Source organism: Salmo salar, chromosome 07 (assembly GCF_965601325.2).
Source record: "Salmo salar chromosome 07, fSalSal1, whole genome shotgun sequence".
NCBI lineage: Eukaryota > Metazoa > Chordata > Actinopteri > Salmoniformes > Salmonidae > Salmo > Salmo salar.
This window is the reverse complement of record NC_138297.1, coordinates 29,007,241-29,030,103: the sequence shown is the minus strand read 5'-3', so window position 1 is coordinate 29,030,103 and position 22,863 is coordinate 29,007,241. Positions and strand designations below refer to the sequence as shown.

Here is a 22,863-nt window from a genome sequence, read left to right as displayed (position 1 = left end):
TTGTGTGTGTGTGTGTGTGTGTGTGTGTGGGTGCTCTTTCAGTTATTATTTTGAATGGAATCTAGGAATTAATGTAGCCTATTAAAGTTAAAATTAAGTTTTATTTAGGCTTCTCTAGACTGGTTATAATACATAGGTCTACATTAGAATGACAAAAAAAATAAACTTATTGTAAATGCTATGGTGATTAGCCACAGGAAATATCCACAATCCTACGATGTTAATTGTGCATCATCCTTTATTTTGATCTCTCCTACGTAACAGGGGTAGCGGTGAAGTCGTACCGCCCGGACTGCTGTGGATTTGAGGATTGTGGGAGAATTCGAACAGCAGCCATTTTCGGGTCGCGACTGTCATTCTTCGAACACGCTTCTCAGACTGAGAACGCAACGGTCCCCGCACTCTGTCCAAAACAACTTCCGAGGAAGGATCGGACGATGTCGACTCACTTTGCAAACAGCGTTCCTGTATTTTGATCCCAACTCCCGTTGAAACCAACCGTCCGCAAGACAAGAGAACATTTGACTTGGCTAATTCGTGCCAGGAACGAATTCATTAGCTAATCAGCAATGCTAACATAATTGGTAACAATGTATTGCTTGGAATTCGCAAGCTTTTAGACGGCAGCGACAATCGGATTTAAGCTAAGTGCGGTTTCGTGGGCTATTTTTATAGCTAGTTCAGAAGGCTGAATAACGTGTCATCCGGATCTTACCCGTGGGGCAACAGCAGGGGAGAGAAGGTAAATAACGTTGTTTATCGTGATGTACAGGCAATTATTTTCCTCACACCGACATTATCAATTTTTCAGTTTATGGTTTTAGAGATTCATGGTGATATAGCCCACCGTAGGCATAGTTAAGTATTTTTTGTTGTTGTATACGTGTAGGGTTATATTATCCCCAGCCTTGATGTTATCGTTGATGTGTACGAGCGTAGCTAGTCCATTGACAAGTGATGGAAGCAGAGCATCACAACGGCAGGTCGTGCCTTGTTTGAACTCGAGGTAGCCAGGAGCAGCGCACTTGTCTTGGGGGGAAATAGAACCGTTTCGACGAAGGTAACGTATAGCCGACACGAGGTCTTTTGAGTGTATTTTTACGTGTATGAGTTATATTGGAATATATTTTTGAGTCCAACAAACAGAGAGAAACTAGTAAATCATAGGCTACGCCGACGTGTCAATGCCTCTCCCCATGCTAGGCTCGTGAAATGTATCTCTACCAATGTTGCCAATCGAGCTCGTCTTGGTTCTTTACATTGTTTTGATGAGCCATCGCTTGTGGTAAGTGCGGAGGAAATTGTTATTCTTAGTCATCATGAAACAGTATAGAGACACTTACACCTCACTACCGCATCCGTGCAGAAAGACCTTGCAGCAGCATATTTCTGGCTGGGCCTCGCTCAAACCTGCCAATGTTTACAATAATGTTGGAGTGCTTTGTAGGACATGATCCTACGTGTGAGTGTGACAGTTATACATACTATAGTATATACGATATATCTTATAAGACAATAAGTCTCTCAGACTAAATGTATTTTATTTATGTGTAACGCTCTCTATCCGTCACCTTCATTGATTCTCCCCGATGTCTTGTCATCCTGGAGTGTGTCCGCCCATATTTTACTACTTAACACTAATTGGCGGTTTAATGGATCGATGATAACACTTGCACATTGCCAAACGTCCCGTGCAGCTTGAGAGATTTGTTAGCTGTGCCAAAAGGATGAGAGATAACGGGATCGCTCATATTGGTGCATTGCGGTCAATGGATGGGGTGGGGGCCTCCTGACGGCGGCGAGAACAGAACAGGTGCTCGTCCAAAGCGGAGCAGCGCATTTCTGATCACTCCACCTGCAACGATCAGTTTGTTTACATTTTAATAATTAAATTATTCTATTTAGTCAGTTCTGTTCTCTCGGGAGATAGTTTGAGTGGCACTGCCTTAATCAGTTTTTCTATGTATAGAATAGGTTTGTTCCGTACTTCATTTTTCCAATTGGAGTAGAGGCATAGGGTCCAGAGAAATGAACTGTACCTTGGTTAGTTTTTGGTAACAGACTGAGCAGTTGTGTGAACAAAATATCTTGATTGGGCATCATTTATTTGGAGGGATTTTCTTCCTTTTATGCTCAGCCTTGCATATATGTCGTACTTGTAATAATCTCATCGGACATGAATTCTAGCTCTGTCTTGTCGTTTTCATCTCTATATACTGTATACAGTGCCTTCGGAAAGTATTCAGACCCCTTGACTTTTTCCACATTTTGTTAAGTTACAGCTTTATTTTGAAATTGATTAAATCTCCCCCACAATCAATCTACAGACAATACCCCATAATGACAAAGCAAAAACAGATGTTTAGAATTCAGACCCTTCACTCAGTACTTTGTTGAAGCACCTTTGGCAGGGATTACAGCCTCGAGTCTTCTTGGGTATGACGCTAGAAGCTATGCACACCTATATTTGGGGAGTTTCTCCCATTCTTTTCTGCAAATCCTCTCAAGCTCTGTCAGGTTGGATGGGGAGCGTTGCTACACAGCTATGTTCAGGTCTCTCCAGAGATGTTCGATCAGGTTCATGTCCATGCTCTGGCTGGACATTCAGAGACTTGTTCCAAAGCCACTCCTGTTTTGTCTTGGCTGTGCGCTTAGGGTCGTTGTCCTGTTGGAAGGTGAATCTTCGCCCCACTGTCAGGTCCTGAGCTCTCTGGAGCTGGATTTCATGAAGGACATCTCTGTACTTTGCTCCGTTCATCTTTGCCTCGATCCTGACTAGTCTACCAGTCCCTGACGCTGAAAAACATTGCCACAGCATGATGCTGCCGCAACCATGGTTCAACGTAGGGATGGTGCCAGGTTTCCTCCAGACTTTTAGGTGCCTCCTTATTTTTTTTATTTTTATTCCTCATTTTTAGGTGCCTTTTGGCGAACTCCAAGCGGGCTGTCATGTTCCTTTTACTGTGGAGTGGCTTCCGTCTGGCCACTCTACCTTAAAGGCCTGATTGGCGGAGTGCTGCAGAGATAGTTGTCCTTTTGGAAGGTTCTCCCATCTCCACAGAGGAACTCTGATCGTCACTCAAGAGCTCTGTCAGAGTGACCATCAGGTCCTTGGTTACCTCCCTGACCAAGGCCCTTCTCCTCCGATTGCTTAGTTTGGCCGGGCGGCCAGCTCTAGGAAGAGTCTTGGTGGTTCCAAACTTCTTCCGTTTAAGAATGACGGAGGACCTTCAATGCTTTTTTGGTACTCTTCCCCAGATCTTGCCTTGACACAATCCTGTCTCAGAGCTATACGGACAATTCCTTCGACCTCATGGCTTGGTTTTTGCTCTGACATGCACTGTCAACTGTGGGACCTTATATAGACAGGTGTGTGCCTTTCCAAATCATGTCCAATCAATTGAATTTACCACATGTGAACTCCAATCAAGTTGTAGAAACATCTCAAGGATGATCAATGGAAACAGAATGCACCAGTCAAAAGTTTGGACAACTACTCGTTCAAGGCCTTCCCTGTTGCTCAGTTGGTAGAGCATGGTGTTTGTAACGCCAGCATGGTGTGTGCAATGCCAGGGTTGTGGGTTCGATTCCCACGGGTGGCCAGTACAAAAAAATGCATGAAATGAAATGTATGCATTCACTACTGTAAGTCGCTCTGGATAAGAGCGTCTGCTAAATGACTAAAATGTAAATGTATTTGTACTATTTTCTACATTGTAGAATAATAGAGAAGACATCAAAACTATGAAATAAATAACACATATTGAATTGTAGTAACCAAAAAAGTGTTAAACAAATCAAAATATATTTGAAATTCTTCAAAGTAGCCACCCTTTGCCTTGATGATAGCTTTGCACACTCTTGGCATTCTCTCAACCAGCTTCATGAGGTAGTCATCTGGAATGCATTTCAATTAACAGGTGTGCCTTGTTAAAAGTAAATTTGTGAAATTTCTTTCCTTAACCTCTCTGGGGTATGTTGGATGCTAGCGTCCCACTCGCCAACAGCCAGTGAAATAGCAGAGCGCCAAATTCAAAACAACAAAAATCTCATAATTCACATTTCTCACATACAAGTATTATGCACCATTTTAAAGATAAACTTCTCGTTAATCCAACCACAGTGTCCGATTTCAAAACGGCTTTACGGAGAAAGCATACCATTATGTTAGGACAGCACCTAGACAAGAAAAACCACACAGCCGTTTTCCAAGCAAGGAGAGGTGTCACAAAAACCAGAAATACAGCTAAAATGAATCACTAACCTTTGATCTTTATCAGATGGCACTCATAGGACTTCATGTTACACAATACATGTATGTTTTGCTCGATAAAGTTCATATTTATATCCAAAAACCCCATTTTACACTGGCGTGTAATGTTCAGAAATGTTTTGCCTCCAAAACTTCCAGTGAATGAGCACATCAATTTACATCAAAAATGTTGATAAAATATACAATTGTTATGCATAGAATTAAAGAAACTTCTCCTTAATGCAACCGCTGTGTCAGATTTCAAAAAAGCTTTATGGCGAAAGCACACCTTGCAATAATCTGAGTACAGCGCTCAGTCACCAAAACAAGCCATACAGATACCCGCCATGTTGTGGAGTCAACAGAAGTCAGAAATAGCATTATAAATATTCACTTACCTTTGATGTTCTTCATCAGAATGCACTCCCAGGAATCCCAGTTCCACAATAAATGTTTGTTTTGTTTCGATAAAGTCCATATTTATGTCCAAATACCTCCTTTTTGTTCGTGAGTTCAGTTCACTATTCCAAATGCTGAAGGCGCATGCACTAAGTCCAGACGAAAAGTAAAAAAAGTTGCATTACAGTTTGTAGATGCATGTCAAACGATGTATAGAATCAATCTTTAGGATGTTTTTATCATAAATCTTCAATAACATTCCAACCGGACAATTCCTTTGTCTTCAGAAATGAAAAGGAACTCAGCTCGCTCTCACGGCTGCGCGCATGACTGAGCTCATGCCATTCTGTCAGACACCTGATTCCAATAGCTCTAATTCTCTCCCCATTCACAGTAGAAGCCTGAAACAACCTTCTAAAGACTGTTGACATCTAGTGGAAGCCTTAGGAAGTGCAATATGACCCCACAGACACTCTATATTGGATAGGCAATCACTTGAAAAACTACAAACTTCAGATTTCCCACTTCCTGGTTGGATTTTTCTCAGGTTTTGCCTGCCATATGAGTTCTGTTATACTCACAGACATCATTCAAACAGTTTTAGAAACTTCAGAGTGTGTTCTATCCAAATCTACTAATAATATGCATATCCTAGCTTCTGGGCCTGAGTAGCAGGCAGTTTACTTACAACCGGATGTGAAAATACTGCCCCCTACCCCAAATAAGTTAATACGTTTGAGCCAATCCGTTGTGTTGTGACAAGGTAGGGTTGGTATTCAGAAGATAGTACTATTTGGTAAAAGACCAAGTCCATATTATTGCAAGAACAGCTCAAATAAGCAAAGAGAAACAACAGTCCATCATTACTTTAAGACATGAAGGTCAGTCAATCTGGAATATTTCAAGAACTTTGAAAGTAAAAACCAAGATCTATAATGAAACTGGCTATCATGAGGTATACCACGGCAAAGGAAGACCCAGAGTTACCTCTGCTGCAGAGGATAAGTTCATTAGAGTTACCAGCCTCAGAAATTGCAGCCCAAATAAATGGTTCAGAGTTCAAGTAACAGACACATCTCAACATCAATTGTTCAGAGGAGATTCCGTGAATCAGGCCTTCATGGTCGAATTCGTGAAGAAACCACTACTAAAGGACACCAATAAGAAGAGACTTGCTTGGGCCAAGCAACACGAGCAATGGACATTAGACCGGCGGAAATCTGTCCTTTGGTCTGATGAGTCCAAATGTAAGATTTTTGGTTCCAACCGCTGTGTCTTTGTGAGAAGCAGAGTAGGTGAGCGGATTATCTCTGCATGTGTGGTTCCCACCATGAAGCATGGAGGAGGAGGTGTGATGATGTGGGGGTGCTTTGTTGGTGACACTTTAGAATTCAAGGCACACTTAACCAGCATGGCTACCACAGCATTTTGCAGCAATACACCATCCCATCTGGTATGCGCTTAGTGGGACTCTCATTTGTTTTACAACAGGACAATGAACCAACACGCCTCCAGGCTGTGTAAGGGCTATTTGACCAAGAAGGAGAGTGTTGGAGTGCTACATCAGATGACCTGGCCTCCACAATCACCCAACGTCAACCCAATTGAGATGGTTTGGGATGAGTTGGACCGCAGAGTGAAGGAAAAGCAGCCAACAAGTGCTCAGAAAATGTGTGAACTCCTTCAAGACTGTTGGAAAAGCATTTCAGGTGAAGCTAGTTGAGAGAATGCCAAGGCAAAGGGTGGCTACTTTGAAGAATCTCAAATATACAATATATTTTGATTTGTTTAACACTTTTTGTTTACTGCATGATTCCATATGTGTTATTTCGTAGCTTTGATGTCTTCACTATTCTTTTAAAATGTAGAAAATAGTATAAATAAAGAAAAAAAAACGTTGAATGAGTAGGTGTGTCCAAACTTTGACTGGTACTGTATGTAAGTGGGGTATTTCTGTTTTTCTGTTTAATAAATTAGGAAACATTTCTAAACCTGTTTTCGCTTTGTCATTATGGGGTATTGTGTGTAAATTGCTACGGAAGTTTTTTGATGTAATACATTACAGCCTTATTCTAAAATGTAACAAAATGTGGAAAAAGTCAATGGGTCTGAATACATGGCTCTTCCTCAAACTAGCATCAATTCCAAGCTCTCTGTACAAGATTAGGAGTATGGTAACATGAGACCAGTCCTAACCCCTCTCCTTCCTACAGTGTGTGTGAACCTGGGTTATCTCCACTATGGTGTACCCACGCAGCGAGGAGGCCCTGGAGCGCCTGACCCAGGATGAGATAGTGCTCAACACCAAGGCTGTGATGCAGGGCCTGGAGACCCTCCGCGGGGAGCATGCCCAGCTACTCACCTCCCTGCTGGACTGCACACAGCCACCTGCCGCCCAGGAGAAGTCAGGCCTGCTGCGTAAGAGCCTTGAGGCCATCGAACTGGGCCTGGGAGAGGCACAGGTAGGAACGAGATGAGGGATGTGAAGAGGGTGAGGGCTAACGAGGCAGAAGAGAAATGGAAGAAGAGAGGGAGGGCACAGGGGAGTGAAAGAGGGAGGGGGTGAGCGGAAGAGCCTCAGTCTTGAGAGGTAAGGGATGATAATGAAATGATGGGAGAGTGGAGGTGAATGGAGAGGGGGAGGATGCTGATGCTTGATGTGGGTTATTGCTAGTTCATACGCTGTGACTAAGACTGAAGGAGAGGATGAATTTAGATTCATGCCTCATAGAGCGTGAGGAGGGTGATTCATCAAGAGGATATGAGACTTGTTCCTGGAGGAAGGTAGTGGTGGGAATCTGGGTTGGATACAGATGGTCTGATATAACACGAACGGCATGAAAGGATGTCCCTAAAGACAACTCCCCACCCTCTTTTGAATAGACCAGACTATAATAGAATGATATATTGTCCTCCATGAAGGAAATTCTTTGTACTGGTTTTGGAACAAGTTACAACAGTCACGCACACAGTACAAATCCCAGGTAAACATTCTAAAATGCTATTCACCTCTTCCTAGTCTGGTAGTCCACGCTAACCTACAATGTGGTCCCCAAGCTAGCCACTTCCCCTTTTTTAGTTTCATTCCTGCAGCGTTCCTTGTTTATTTGAACTCCCTCATCCCTCTCTTGCCGTATTGTCATTGAAAATAAGAGCTGGTTCTAACCACTTCCCCCCCCCCCCCCCCCCCCCCCCCCCCTTGTCCAGGTGATCATTGCCCTGTCGGGCCACCTGAGTGCGGTGGAGTCTGAGAAGCAGAAGCTAAGAGCCCAGGTCAGACGACTGTGTCAGGAGAACCAGTGGTTACGAGACGAACTGGCAGGAACACAGGTAGACATACAACAGCCAAATCCACCTTACGTTGTATGTACAGCGCAGAACACGGCATCATTCACTCCAATATCAAAGTCTTTGTTTTTTTTAGACCTCAGTGGTTAAATGTTCTGGGGATGTTGGATGAGTCCATATCCCAACGTACACAACCGACTGTGTGGGGTGTGGACTCATCTCAACGTTACTTTTGAGGGCGGTCCACATTTGGCTAACATTTTAGCGATTTTGGAGTATACGATCACTTTTAATCCTTTCCAAAGCAAGACGTTTCCAAAGTGTCCCCTCCTTCCCACTTACCTCCGCCCCCCCTTCAGAGCAAGCTGCAGTGTAGTGAGCAGAGTGTTGCCCAGCTGGAGGAGGAGAAAAAACATCTGGAGTTCATGAACAAGATCAAGAAGTTTGACGACGACGTGTCTCCGTCTGAGGAGAAGGCTGCAGGCGAGACGTCCAAAGACAGCCTCGACGACCTGTTCCCCAACGACGACGACCAGGGACAAGGTAGGACGATCGATTGGCCGAGGAGAATCCCATTGAGGGGACAAGGTAGACGTGGCGTTAGATGGCAATGTTGAAGACGATGGGTGTTAGATATGGTTGGGGTTACAGGAGGGTTAGACTTACGATAGTTGATTTATTGATTTGTCCTTTTGGTTACTGACACTGCCACCTTTAAAAATGACGTGAAATAAATGACATATCTTCATCTCAGATATTCCTTTCTGAAATAAGCATTGTATCGTAACATGCTACAGTTGTACCTCAGCGCAAGCTAGCCATTCTATACCAAGAATGAAAGCCCTTTTTTGATTTGGAGCCCCTGTTCTGTCAGAACAAAGTATCAAGAGTGAATCACTTTTAACCCCCTCCACATCTCCCCTCCAGCCCAGCCCAGCGGAGAGGCGGCGGCCCAGCAGGGTGGCTATGAGATCCCGGCCCGCCTGAGGACCCTTCATAACCTGGTGATCCAGTACGCCTCCCAGGGGAGGTACGAGGTGGCCGTGCCCCTCTGCAAACAGGCCCTGGAGGACCTGGAGAAGACCTCCGGACACGACCACCCCGACGTGGCCACCATGCTCAACATCCTGGCCCTCGTCTACAGGTTAGAGGGGAAGGAAGGGAGAAATGGGAGTGAGGGAGATGGATGGAGTGCGGGACGGGTGGATATGCTCGTGGGAGATGGATGGGGTCAAGGGACGGCTGGATGTACTCATAGAAAAAGATGATTGGGTGCGGAGAGGATGTGTTGAATTGAGATGTACTGCTTAATTATGGTGCTTATGCAAATCCTCTTACCTGGAGTTATATTTGTGTTCCAGGGACCAGAACAAGTACAAAGAGGCAGCCCACCTGCTGAATGATGCCCTGGCCATCAGAGAGAAGACTCTGGGGAAGGACCACCCTGCGGTGGCTGCCACTCTCAACAACCTGGCCGTGCTCTACGGGAAGAGGGGCAAGTACAAGGAGGCTGAGCCCCTCTGTAAGAGAGCCCTGGAGATCAGAGAGAAGGTACACAAATTATTTTAATTGCATTTATGACTCAACATGTGTAGTCCCCAGAGAGAACTGTCATCTCCTTTCATTGTAGCTAAAGTAAGTCTTCATGTGTGTCTCTCTGCCTGTGGTGTTCAGGTCCTAGGGAAGTACCACCCTGACGTGGCCAAGCAGCTGAACAACCTGGCCCTGCTGTGTCAGAACCAGGGAAAGTACGAGGAGGTGGAGTATTACTACAGACGAGCCCTGGAGATCTACCAGTCCAAACTAGGAGCTGATGACCCCAATGTAGCCAAGACCAAGAACAACCTGGTGAGGGGGAAGCGGGAGGAAGAGAGAGGTGAAGCGGGAGGGAGAGAGAATATTCTGGAATACCTCAGATTATCATTTAGTTGAATTTCCAGTATAGGGCAGTACAAATTAATGCAGTCTAATCTTAAAGAATTAACATTTTTGGGAAACTTAAAACGTGATATTTTAAATCCACAGTTTTGTTATAGATGGTACATGCTTTTATGTGTTGATGTGAAATGTTTGTCATTCAACCTGTGTACGTTTCATCTTTTCTCTTTAGGCTACATGCTACCTCAAACAGGGGAAGTTCAAGGATGCTGAGTCTCTGTACAAAGAGATCCTGACCCGAGCACACGAGAAGGAGTTTGGCTCAGTCAACAGTGAGTCTCCTACAATCACATTGACGCACTAGGCCTGCGTCCCAAAATGTCACCTTATTCCCTATAGTGCACTTCTATTGACCAGAACCCTTTGGGAATAGGGTGCCATTTGGGACACTGCCTGGTTCTACATTTACCAACTCACTAGACCTACCGACTCTATGAAGTCTTCATTCTGGCCACGACTGCCCAGTAAACCCTGTGGTCATTGGCTGACCGTGCGCGGCCGTGTCCTGACCGGTCAGTTCAGGGGATCAGGGCTAATCTGTCGTGCGTGGAGCGGCTTAATTCACCACTGTGTCCAGATCACTGCCCTTAAGCCAATCAAACCCTTACATACTCAGAACAGCACAGTAGAGGAGGGCTTTGGCGTTGGTTAGCTAGCATGGCACAGACCAGCATAACCCACTTTGTAACCCCCCCCCTACACAAGTTAAGTGTTTGATTTTTATGGTTTAATTAGTGAAATGAGCACACACTGACGGGTAAATGCATGGAGAGGTTAAATCCTCTGAGTAATATGCCATAAATCAATCCGTTTTGATTTTAAATTCAAATCCCTTTTTCCAGTGAGGGGAACACCTACATTCTTACACATTTTGGTCCACACAACAAGATATATGAATTAGAGGTCGACCGATTAATCGGAATGGCCGATTAATTAGGGCCGATTTTCAAGTTTTCATAACAATCGGTAATCAGTATTTTTGGCCAACGATTTTTCTTTTTTGTATTTTATTTTATTACGTTATTTTTTTTTTTTTTCACCTTTATTTAACTAGGCAAGTCAGATTAAGAACACATTCTTATTTACAATGACGGCCTAGAAACGGGGGTTAACTGCCTTGTTCAGAGGGGATTCGTTTTTGCAACCTTCGGTTACCAGTCCAACGCTCTAACCACCTGCCTTACATTGCACTCCACAAGGATTAACAGGCTGACTACCTGTTACGCGAGGGCAGCAAGAAGCAAAGGTAAGTTGCTAGCTAGCATTAGACTTATAAAAAACTATCAATCTTAACATAATCACTAGTTAACTACACATGGTTGATGATATTACTAGTTTATCGAACGTGTCCTGCGTTGCATATGATCGATGCGGTGCCTGTTAATTTTCATTGAATCACAGCCTACTTCGACAAACGGGTGTTGATTTAACAATCGCATTTGCGAAAAAAGTACTGTCGTTGCACCAATGTACCTAACCATAAACATCAATGCCTAACAGGAATATTTAGACTTAGTCACCTGTTAGATAAAATACGGAACGGTTCCGTATGTCACTGAAAGAAAAAAACTTTTGTTTTCGAGATGATAGTTTCCAGATTCGACCATATTAATGACCCAAGGCTCGTATTTCTGTGTGTTTATTATAATTAAGTCTATGATTTGATAGAGCAGTCTGACTGAGCGGTGGTAGGCAGCAGCAGGCTCGTAAGCATTCATTCAAACAGCACTTTCGTGCGTTTTGCCAGCAGCTCTTCGCTGTGCTTCAAGCATTGCGCTGTTTATGACTTCAACCTGGGTGGGTATAATTTGTGGAACGTTCCAACAGGAATCTATTCCAAAAACTTCGTAAATAACAAGGTTTCCAAAAAACAACGCATACAAAGTTGTATAGCGGCAGAATAAGATACCGGGTAGGGAGTGGTCTATTTCATTGCGTTTTTCACTCATCACGTTTATTCCGAAAAATGTCTGTCCTCACATGTCTGTTTGCCTATGGACAAACATTAAGAATAAGCTACGTGGTGAGTTGATGCCTATTCGGCAGCTAGTTAGCTAGGTTTGTATGCGTTGCTACTTTGTATGCGTTGTTGGTTGGCAACCTTTTACTTTACGTTTTTTGGAGCAGATTCCTGTTGGAACGTTCCACAAATTATACCCACCCCTTCAAGCCTATCAACTCCCAAGATTAGGCTGGTGTAACCGATGTGAAATGGCTAGCTAGTTAGCCGGGTGCACGCTAATAGCGTTTCAAACGTCACTCGCTCTGAGACTTGGAGTAGTTTTTTCCCTTCCTCTACATGGGTAACGCTGCTTCGAGGGTGGCTGTTGTCGATGTGTTCCTGGTTTGAGCCCAGGTAGGAGCGAGGAGAGGGACGGAAGCTATACTGTTACACTGGCAATACTAAAGTGCCTATAAGAACATCCAATAGTCAAAGGTATATGAAATACAAATCGTATACAGAGAAATAGTCCTATAATTCCTATAATAATATAACTACAACCTAAAACTTCTTACCTGGGAATATTGAAGACTTATGTTAAAAGGAACCACTAGCTTTCATATGTTCCCATGTTCTGAGCAAGGCACTTAAACATTCGCTTTCTTACATGGCACATATTGCACTTTTACTTTCTTCTCCAACACTTTGTTTTGCATTATTTAAACCAAATTGAACATGTTTCATTATTTATTTGAGGCTAAATTGATTTTATTGATGTATTATATTAAGTTAAAATAAGTGTTCATTCAGTATTGTTGTAATTGTCATAACATTTCTTTGTAATAATAATCGGCCGATTTAATCGGTATCGGCTTTTTTGGTCCTCCAATAATCTGTATCGGCGTTGAAAAATCATAATCGGTCGACCTCTAATATGAATGTACAAATAAAACAGTGACACTGATATCTTCTGTTCTCTTTCAGATGACAACAAACCTATCTGGATGCATGCGGAGGAGAGAGAGGAGAGCAAGGTAGTTTCCAGTATGAACCTGTTGTATGGTGAACTGAACCACGGTCCTGTTACTTGATGACACTGTCCGGCTATTAACTCTGATGGATAGGTGGACCTAATAGGACTGAGAGGGAGAACGCTAATATGATAACGGAGGCTTTATAATAAGGTCGTAATTTGTCTCTGCTGCTGCTGCTAATAGTCCAGCGGCTAAGCCTAATGTTTTATGGCAACTGTGGACTTTGTGGTAAAGGCACCAAATTACCCAAACAGCTAGGATAAGTCCATAGTGTTTTTAGCTATAGTGCCGTCGCATTTTTTTTGTTGTTTTGTCGTCACAAAGGCATTTGGTTAAAAGGGGTTTACCTGTCTCCTTGCTGGACATAATGCATTACTATGGGGTTTTACCTAGAGAGATGTGTGCAGGTTTAGTGTCACATTTCTTAAAATTGACATAGTATGTTATATCATTGTGTCATTGTAAGCAGCAGACTTCAGGGAAAACGTAACTTAAAAAAAAAAATACCCGCATTCAACTTTTGTAATGCGTTAAGAGATGAAGCACGTTCTTCATTTCACCCTTCACATTTTTTTTACATTATGAAGCTTCTAGTTCCCCAGAACAGTTGAGCCAGTCATGTGTGGAGTGGAACACTATTTGGCTGGCAGCTATTTGCCTGGCAGCCGCAAGTAAATCATTTTTTCCCAAAAACTATGCATAGGCCATCATATTTCTGATGTTATCGTAGAAATAATGTAGCCAGCTACATGTGCTAAGGTTTTGGCCCCACGGAGCTGGTGGCCATATTGGAAATATAAAAGATCTGCAATGGCAGAAAAAGTCCACAATTTTTTCCCTTAGTCGCTGGACTATAACTGCCTGCCACTGTGTCTCTCTCTCTCTCTCTCTCTCTTTCTCTCTCTCTCTCTCTCTCTCTCTCTCTCTCTCTCTCTCTCTCTCTCTCTGTCGCTCTCTCTCTCTGTCGCTCTCTCTCTGTCGCTCTCTCTCTCTCTGTCGCTCTCTCTCTCTCTGTCGCTCTCTCTCTCTCTGTCGCTCTCTCTCTCTGTCGCTCTCTCTCTCTGTCGCTCTCTCTCTCTCTGTCGCTCTCTCTCTCTCTGTCGCTCTCTCTCTCTCTGTCGCTCTCTCTCTCTCTGTCGCTCTCTCTCTCTCTGTCGCTCTCTCTGTCGCTCTCTCGCTCTCTCTCTGTCGCTCTCTCGCTCTCTCTCTGTCGCTCTCTCTCTCTGTCGCTCTCTCTCTCTGTCGCTCTCTCTCTCTGTCGATCTCTCTCTCTCTCTGTCGCTCTCTCTGTCGCTCTCTCTCTCTCTGTCGCTCTCTCTCTCTCTCTGTCGCTCTCTCTGTCGCTCTCTCTCTCTGTCGCTCTCTCTCTCTGTCGCTCTCTCTCTCTGTCGCTCTCTCTCTCTCTCGTCGCTTGCTCAGGCGAAGAGAAAGGATGCTGTGCCCTATGGAGAATATGGGAGCTGGTACAAGGCCTGCAAAGTTGACAGGTGAGTTAGTATTCCAAATTCATTTTAATGTGAGAAATACACAACTCAGTATTCTAACTTATATCAATGTTGTGCTTTAATGATGTATGGAAGTCCAGAAAGGACATATGAATAAAATAAAATAAATCCCTCTTATGTCTCGATCACAACTTATCTCATGATCACTACATAATAAAAGTAGCTTTTTCGAGATCACGAGATAATCAAAAGTACCGTGCTTCATTCATTCATTTGTTCACATGCACAATAACCACCTCATCAAGGAGCCCAGTGGCTGCATTGATCACAATGCACTCGTGGGGGGATTTAAGCCCTGAACAATGCCTGACAGGCAGCCTATTCTTCCAGGCAGCGTGCCGCCCCCAAGACCACAGCCAATCTCATGCAAGGAGCAACGCAGCTAACTTGGCTAGTCTTGTTAGCTTGCTTAACTCATATGTGTATAATTATAAGGGACATATTTACAATGGGTGAGCTCCATTCCTGACAGGCTGATCAGATTCAATTTCTGCTTTAGAGACTGATAAGACAGGATGCTGCCTTTTTTATTCTGTTTTTTAGGTAAGGCTCCTTGTACACAGCCAACAAGGCAGCATCCTGAGACGGCTATTGAATCTGATCAGCCTGCCAGGAATAGAGCACACCCACTCTTGATCATATACGTATTGCACTGACTGTTAACCTGTTAGGGCTAGGGGGCAGTATTGACACGGCTGGATAAAAAACATACCCGATTTAATCTGGTTACCACTCCTACCCAGTAACTAGAATATGCATATACTTATTACATATGGATAGAAAACACCCTAAAGTTTCTAAAACTGTTTGAATGGTGTCTGTGAGTATAACAGAACTCAAATGGCAGGTCAAAACCTGAGAGATTCCTTTACAGGAAGTGGCCTGTCTGACCATTTCTTGAACTTCTTTTCCATCTCTATCTTTTACTAAGGATCTCTGCTCTAACGTGACACTTCCCACGTCTTCCATAGGCTCTCAGAGCCCGGGAAAAAAACAGAATGTCGTCATTCCAGCCCCAGGCTGAAACACATTATCGCCTTTCTCAAGTGGCCGATCAAGGAACTCTGGGCTTATGCGCGTGACCTGACCGCCCCCGCCTTTGTGATTTTTTTTCCCTGTTTGCCGAAAAGGAGATTCCCTGTCGGAATATTATCGCTTTTCTACGAGAAAAATTGCATAAAAATTGATTTTAAACAGTGGTTGACATGCTTCGAAGTACGGTAATGGAATATTTAGAATTTTACTGTCACGAATTGCGCCATGCGCGCGACACTTCTTTACCATTTCGGATAGTGTCTGGAACGCACAAACAAAACGCCGCTATTTATATATAACGATGGATTATTTTGGACCAAACCAACATTTGTTATTGAAGTAGCAGTCCTGGGTGTGCATTCTGACGAAGACAACAAAAGGTAATCAAACTTTTATAATAGTAAATATGATTATGGTGACTGCTAAACTTGCCGAGTGTCTAAATAGCGAGCCCGTGATGCCTGGGCTATGTACTTAGAATATTGCAAAATGTGCTTTCACCAAAAAGCTATTTTAAAATCGGACATATCGAGTGCATAGAGGAGGTCTGTATCTATAATTCTTAAAATAATTGTTATGCTTTTTGTGAACGTTTATCGTGAGTAATTTAGTAAAATGTTAGCGAATTCCCCGGAAGTTTGCGTCACATGCTAATGTAAAAAGCTGGTTTTTGATATAAATATGAACTTGATTGAACAAAACATGCATGTATTGTATAACATAATGTCCTAGGGTTGTCATCTGATGAAGATCATCAAAGGTGAGTGCTGCATTTAGCTGTCTTCTGGGTTTTGGTGACATTATATGCTGGCTTGAAAAATGGGTGTCTGATTATTTCTGGCTTGGTACTCTGCTGACATAATCTAATGTTTTGCTTTCGTTGTAAAGCCTTTTTGAAATCGGACAGTGTGGTTAGATTAACGAGAGTCTTGTCTTTAAATAGCTGTAAAATAGTCATATGTTTGAGAAATTGAAGTAATAGGATTTTTAAGGTTTTGAAAATCGCGCCACAGGCTGCAAGTGGCTGTTACGTAGGTGGGACGAATTCGTCCCGCCTAGCCCAGAGAGGTTAATATGCCTGTCAGAAATGGGGCCCACCCACCCAATCTGTAAATGTAAATATTATCCAGAAAACATGAAGTGTCCATTACAATTATACACGTCAGTTATGCAAGCTAACAACCAGCATAGATAACAAGCTAGCTATCTAGCTAACAAGACTAACTAGCTAGCTCGATCACTCACTCGCAAGACTAGCCAAGTTAGCTGCGTTGTTGCTTGCATGCGATTGGCTGTGGGCTTGGGGGGTGGCACAGCCTGGGAGACAAAGCTGCCTGTCAGGCATCGTTCAGGGCTTAAATGCCCGACGAGGGCTTAGCTCCCCCACAAGCTTTTAGCTCAAGGTAAGAGACATTTAGCTTCCTAACATTCTTAGAAACTGATAATGAGCCCCTAACACAAATGAAAGCTTGATGTTAGCATGAAATGTACCATCCCTTGTAGCAATCAATAAAATGTATGTGCTGATCCACCATGGGCTGTGCTGTCTCAGCCCATACTGTCAATCTGTCATCAATACAACAACTCCTATTTAGAGTTTCTTTCGGGATCTCGACGTAACAAATGTTGTAATGTCGTGATCATGAGATAAATACGTTGTGATCTCGACATAACGAGGGAATATCTTTCTTATTCATACAGTATGTCCTCTCTGGACTTCCGTAATGACATGATATTGGCATGTACTTAATTCCTGTTAGCCCCACGGTCAATACCACCCTGAAGAGTTTGGGGGCGCTGTACCGCAGACAGGGTAAACTAGAGGCAGCTGAGACACTGGAGGAGTGTGCTACCAAGACACGCAAGCAGGTACTGCACTATCACTGACGCAAGCAGGTACTGCACTATCACTGACGCAAGCAGGTACTGCACTATCACTGACGCAAGCAGGTACTGCACTATCACTGACGCAAGCAGGTACTGCACTATCACTGACGCAAGCAGGTACTGCACTATCACTGACGCAAGCAGGTACTGCACTATCACTGACGCAAGCAGGTACTGCACTATCACTGACGCAAGCAGGTACTGCACTATCACTGACGCAAGCAGGTACTGCACTATCACTGACGCAAGCAGGTACTGCACTATCACTGACGCAAGCAGGTACTGCACTATCACTGACGCAAGCAGGTATTGCACAATCAGTCAAAAAGCAATTACTACACAATCAGTCAAAAAGCAGGTACAAGCACTCAGATACACTGGCAGTGCAATTACCCACGGTTGCGGTCTAGAGCCTTAAAGCTCTAAATGCACTCTGTTTTAACCCAGCGGACATTTAGAATGAATCATCTGTCTCTCACTCTATCCCTCCCCTCTTTCGTCCCCTCCTCCTCTCGCAGGGTATAGATGCCATTAACCAGAGTAAGGTGGTGGAGCTCCTGAAGGATGGGGCCCCTGGAGGGGGGGAGCGACGTCAAAACCGGGAAGGTTTTAGTGGTCCCCAGCGGGGGGACTGTGAGGGAGATGATGGAGCAGAGTGGAACGGGGTACGAAACCTCTGTCTTTGGGGGGGGGGGGCTTTTATGGGAGTGCACATGCATTAAAATGTATGATGAAAAGGCATACAGTCATGTCATTTACTCCCAAAGTATCAAGAATTAGCAAATTATATCAATTATAAAACAGTACAAACAAGCTGACATCGTTACTAAATATGGATGCATTCAGCAAAACATCACACAAAAAAATGCAAATAGCTAAAATAAAAAAATCTGGTGTGATTTTTGTCCAATACATTGATAGAAGACACGATAAAAGGTTTTGAAAAATATTCATATACCTCAAATGATTCATGTTTTGAGGCCCATCCTTGACGGGGTGTGTTTGTCTTGTTTTCTCAGGAGGGTAATGGTTCATTGCGTCGGAGCGGCTCCTTCGGGAAGATCCGCGACGCCCTGCGCAGGAGCAGTGAGATGCTGGTGAAGAAACTACAGGGCAGTGGCCCCCAGGAGCCCTGCAACCCAGGGTGAGAGAACGACTGTGTCCCTAGCCCATCACTGCTCATACCGTGCATGAATTAGTGTTTCCCTCAGGGTTTTTTCTTTGGTGGGGAGCCGACAATGCACCGTAGTTCGTAAAACTGATAATAACAATAAAGCAAAATCCAAGCAATGACATTTTAATTGAAGCCTAAAATATTGTCTGTGTGATCCTTAGGATGACAAGAGCGAGCTCTCTCAACTTCCTCAACAAGAGTGCAGAAGACCCCTCACAGGTACCAGCAGCACAAAGTTAACCCTCCTCACTATCACATATAGTTATTAATTCATCTGTTAGTTATGAGCCCAAGGACTGCTGACACAGGCAGAGCACAAACAAGTCCTGAGTTATACATTGAGATGAAAGGATTAGACTTGAGACTGTTTCAGATTTAGTCTACATGATTCTAGTGTCTTTTTTTTCTTCGTTATCACTCTTGGAATATCCCTCCTAACTCCCTCCCTTTCTCCAGGATGCCAATACGGGCCTTTCGGAATGCAGAGGACTGAGCGCCAGCAATGTGGACTTGTCAAGACGCAGCTCCCTGATTGGTTAAACAGACAGGAGGAGAAAGGGCCAATGAGAAGAAACTGTTGGCTTTCCGATGTGATCGAAACACACTTCAGGTCCAACACTCGCATTCAAGACATTTTCTGAAGAAAAAGTATTGAGAAAAACACGACTTGACATGGCTTTTTGTGACATCTCTGTGTCGATCTGCTTCACTGTATACTTCGCTGGCATCAAACGGTACAGAAGAATAATATTTAACACGGCATGCTGCATACTAGAACATGGAATGTCTGCACTAATTATGGTGACTGAGGCATAGCATCGTAACATAATAGCGAGTCATTATTATTGCAACATGACAAATGTCTATCCTAACTGCCTGGTACTTCTGGTGCGGACACTCGACCTTAGAAATCAGAATAGAACTAGTTTACCTGTCTACGAGAAGCATCACCCTCATTGATTACTAGTGGCATGAATACTGCAAACACTAACAACCTGTTCAATAGATATCACAGTGCTAGAGCGATATAAATCATATGTTTTTAAGACAAGTTGCAAGATGTATGAACTACAGCTGTTAGAAGATTCAGCAAGGACAAAGACTGTACACAATATTTTTGGGATGATGAAAATAATCAGAGTAAGTCTGTATTTAAACATCAAATGGGAGAAAAACAGCACTGACCAGTTCAAGCTCACTATTTGGCCTTCTGAATTTTTGTTATGTATATACTGGTTTAAGTTATTTAATATTTCTTTCTTTGTATATAGCACAGACAGTTTTTGTTTACACTGGTTAGAGCATTGGAGGATCTTTGTTGGGGAGACATATGCTGGAAAAATGTCAGACAAGTGAAGAGAAACGGAGAAAATACTCTCACCGAACAGTTTTAGATTACCCCTCTAGTACCGGGTCGGACACCCCCGTTGCATCCAGAACAGCCTGAATTCTTCGGGGCATTTCACAAGGTGCCGGAAACGTTCCACAGGGATGTTGGTCCGTGCTGACGCGATGGCATCACGCAGTTGCTGCAGATTGGACGGCGGTACATTCATGCTGTGAACGGCCCATTCCATCTCATCCCAAAGATGCTCTATTGCAGAGGTAGGCAACCCTGTTCCTGGAGTGCTGCAGGGTTTTTAACCTACTAGGCACCACATCTGACCAACTGAGCTAATTGATCAGTTCAGTAATTGCCCATATTCAACAGACCTGGACTTCCAGGTCAGTTAACTCAACATGGGCCAAGGTTGCCTACCTCTGCTGTATTTGTTGAGGTCTGGGGACTGCGCAGGCCATTTAAGTAAACTGAACTTGCTGTCATGTTCCAGGCAATGTTTTTCCACTCTTCAATTGTCTAGTGTTGGTGATCACGGGCCCACTGGAGCCGCTTCTTCTTGTCTTCAGCTGATAGGAGTGGAACCCTGTGTGGTCATCTGCTGCAATAGCCCATCCGTGACAAGGAGTAACAGGTTGTGCATTCCCGAGATGCTGTTCTGCGCACCAGTGTTGTACAGCGTTGTTATTTGTCTGTTTGTGGCCCGCCTGTTAGCTTGCACGATTCTTGCCATTCTTCTGTCTCGTCAACGAGCTGTTTTCGCCCACAGGACTGCCGCTGACTGACGATCATTCCACACTCAGTCGCTTAGGTCACTCGTTTTGCCCATTCTATCATTCATTCGAACAGTAACTGAATGCCTCGATGCCTGTCTGCCTGCTTTATATAGCAAGCCACGGCCACGTGACTCACTGTCTGTAGGAGCGATTCATTTTCGTGAACATGGTGGTGTACCTAATAAACTGCCGGTTGAATGTAGAACAGTGAAAAGACAAATGGGGGAATATAGACTAGTAAAGAGGACATCAACCAGGGGGGAATATAACTTCTAGTCAAATGTATTACTTAGTCTCATTTGACATCAAGTGAAAATTTGACTTCAGCCAAAGGTAGGATTTCCCCCGAAATCTATAGCCTGATCTGTCCAGATTTGTTTGCGCTCTAGCCAACTACGCTATCGTTTGTTGCCTTGCCAGACAATTCTGAACTTGATAAATAAGGCTGTTTACATAGGCAGCCCGTTTCTGATATATATCTTTCCACTAATTGGTCTTTTGACCAATCACATCAGCTCTTTTCACATCAGCTCTTTTTCAGAGCTGATCTGATTGGTCAAAAGAACAATTAGTGAAAAAAATGTATAAATAGAGCTGCCTGTGAACGCAGCTCAATTGGCGGAAGGACAAACAGGTGGCGGAATCACAAACCGATTTTGAGACCAGGTTCATATTCATTAGGCACTAAACTGAAGAAAATGGACTGAAACATAGGACAACCTGGACTTTTCCCAATAAGAAATGCTCGTTTTCTGTTACTCTAAAAAGTTTTGCTACGATGTGCACTAATGAATATGAGGCTAACTTAGTTCTGCTCAGTCCTGGGGGAAATACTGGAAATGCTGACATTGGACAAACAGTGCATGTCAGTCAGTGTAGGCACGGCCCGGTACAATCTCCAGACACACTATAAATGGATTGCATGGACACAGCCACCAAAGCACAACATTACTCCAATCAAATTACATTTCCACGTAGTTGTACTGCTCTCTGATTTAGTTTCGCAAGGTACAGTATCTGTTTCTTTAAGAGGTTAGCGTTGGGCGAATGGTATGTAACTATCAATTCTTCTAGTTCTTGTAACTTCTCTTTCCTTGGTTGGCGTTTACTGAATATGTGAGCATGATCTGTCCATCTCTTTTTATATAAAACAATGATTCCTTATCACTACTGTTGATTGGAATGATTCAGATCGGTTTACAGAAAATGGCTCTAGGATGATCTAACCAATGACAGTCCTCTCACCAAACGTCGTCGTCATTAGGTCTATTCTTGTCTGTGATTGGCTCCAACCTCAAGTGACGATGTGCAGGTTATTGTTGTTGAACACTGAATGGTTGATTTAAATGTTGGGTTTTACTTTTATCATGGGAGATGGGAGGGAGGAACAGGTAGGGGGGGGTGAGAGTGCACTGTGTTGTGTTGGCTCTTTAATTGTTTTGTTTGTAAGACCGATACCAAGAGACTTGGCCACAGAATGTATATTACTGTACGTCTTTGAGAAGGAGAGTGGTCTTAACGATTTGCATCTTCTGATTGTGTTGCTAGTGCTTTGTCATGTGGTGGATGGGACGGGATATAGATTTTTACATGGAGGGGAGAAATGATGGAACAAAGGCTAAAGTGTGTGACACTTTAGCCAGACTAGCAGGGCCGAGGAGGAAAAGACGACTGATGAAGAATGGAAAAAGAGATGTGAAGCGCTGTTAGGTGACAAGTGAGCATCAGTGACTGAAACGAAATGGCACGTTGGAGAGAAGTATTGGGGGGGAAGGGCTTTGCATCATTGCAGCAAATAATGTACAGAATTGCCAATGTATGACCTCTGTCACACATACTCAAATTTACTCTCAACGCGTACAAGCGCATTATCTCAAACACACACACACACATCCATCCCCATGCTGTCTAAATATGTAGAAGTTAGTGGACTGTAGTTTGTAGATCTCTAAAGAGGCTGTATTTATACACCGAGGAATGTTTAAAAGAAAAACTCATACCTAAACGCAGTGCTTCTCTTCCAAATAGAGATATAGTAGATAGATAGATAGATAGATAGATAGATAGATAGATAGTAGGGGGGGGGCCACATGTAGAAGTAAACACCCCTCACCCCTGGTGTTACTATGGGATCTGCAGAATGTAGCCAGGGGGGGAGGAGGAGGAGGGGGTTTGTGATGCACTTTACTTCAGTATAGTGGATCTCATTGTTAAGGGGCCAACAACCTTGTATATTTTATTAAAGGTTCAATAAAGGAAAAACTCCACTTTTCAAACTGATCCTGATCTGTTTG

At 43.5% G+C, this 22,863-nt stretch overlaps 1 protein-coding gene across 2 annotated transcripts; it reads left to right on the top strand.

Annotated features, from left to right (window-relative positions):
- Window positions 1-255: 255 nt before the first annotated feature.
- On the top strand, window positions 256-22,849 carry LOC106608996 (kinesin light chain 2). 2 transcript variants are annotated; one of them, XM_014207315.3, is made up of 15 exons: window positions 256-742; window positions 6,865-7,113; window positions 7,859-7,981; window positions 8,299-8,482; window positions 8,867-9,083; window positions 9,301-9,490; window positions 9,614-9,787; window positions 10,050-10,149; window positions 12,804-12,853; window positions 14,273-14,340; window positions 17,154-17,262; window positions 17,799-17,945; window positions 18,300-18,424; window positions 18,616-18,673; window positions 18,911-22,849. In XM_014207315.3, exons 2-15 carry the CDS (start codon window positions 6,892-6,894, stop codon window positions 18,992-18,994), a joined length of 1,851 nt encoding a protein of 616 aa, XP_014062790.1. In that variant the 5' UTR covers window positions 256-742; window positions 6,865-6,891; the 3' UTR covers window positions 18,995-22,849. The 2 variants fall into 2 exon arrangements, with proteins under 2 accessions (XP_014062790.1, XP_014062791.1); XM_014207316.3 differs by lacking the exon at window positions 256-742 and adding an exon at window positions 792-1,060.
- The last annotated feature ends 14 nt before the right edge of the window (window positions 22,850-22,863 follow it).

What these genes read in the sequence shown, in the direction of transcription:
- LOC106608996 (XM_014207315.3), top strand. Translation starts at nt 6,892, where the DNA reads ATGGTGTACCCACGCAGCGAGGAGGCCCTGGAGCGCCTGACCCAGGAT. An exon ending in CGACGACGACCAGGGACAAG is followed by an intron (nt 8,483 to 8,866) that starts GTAGGACGATCG and finishes TCTCCCCTCCAG; the next exon opens with CCCAGCCCAGCGGAGAGGCG. An exon ending in CCCTGGAGATCAGAGAGAAG is followed by an intron (nt 9,491 to 9,613) that starts GTACACAAATTA and finishes TGTGGTGTTCAG; the next exon opens with GTCCTAGGGAAGTACCACCC.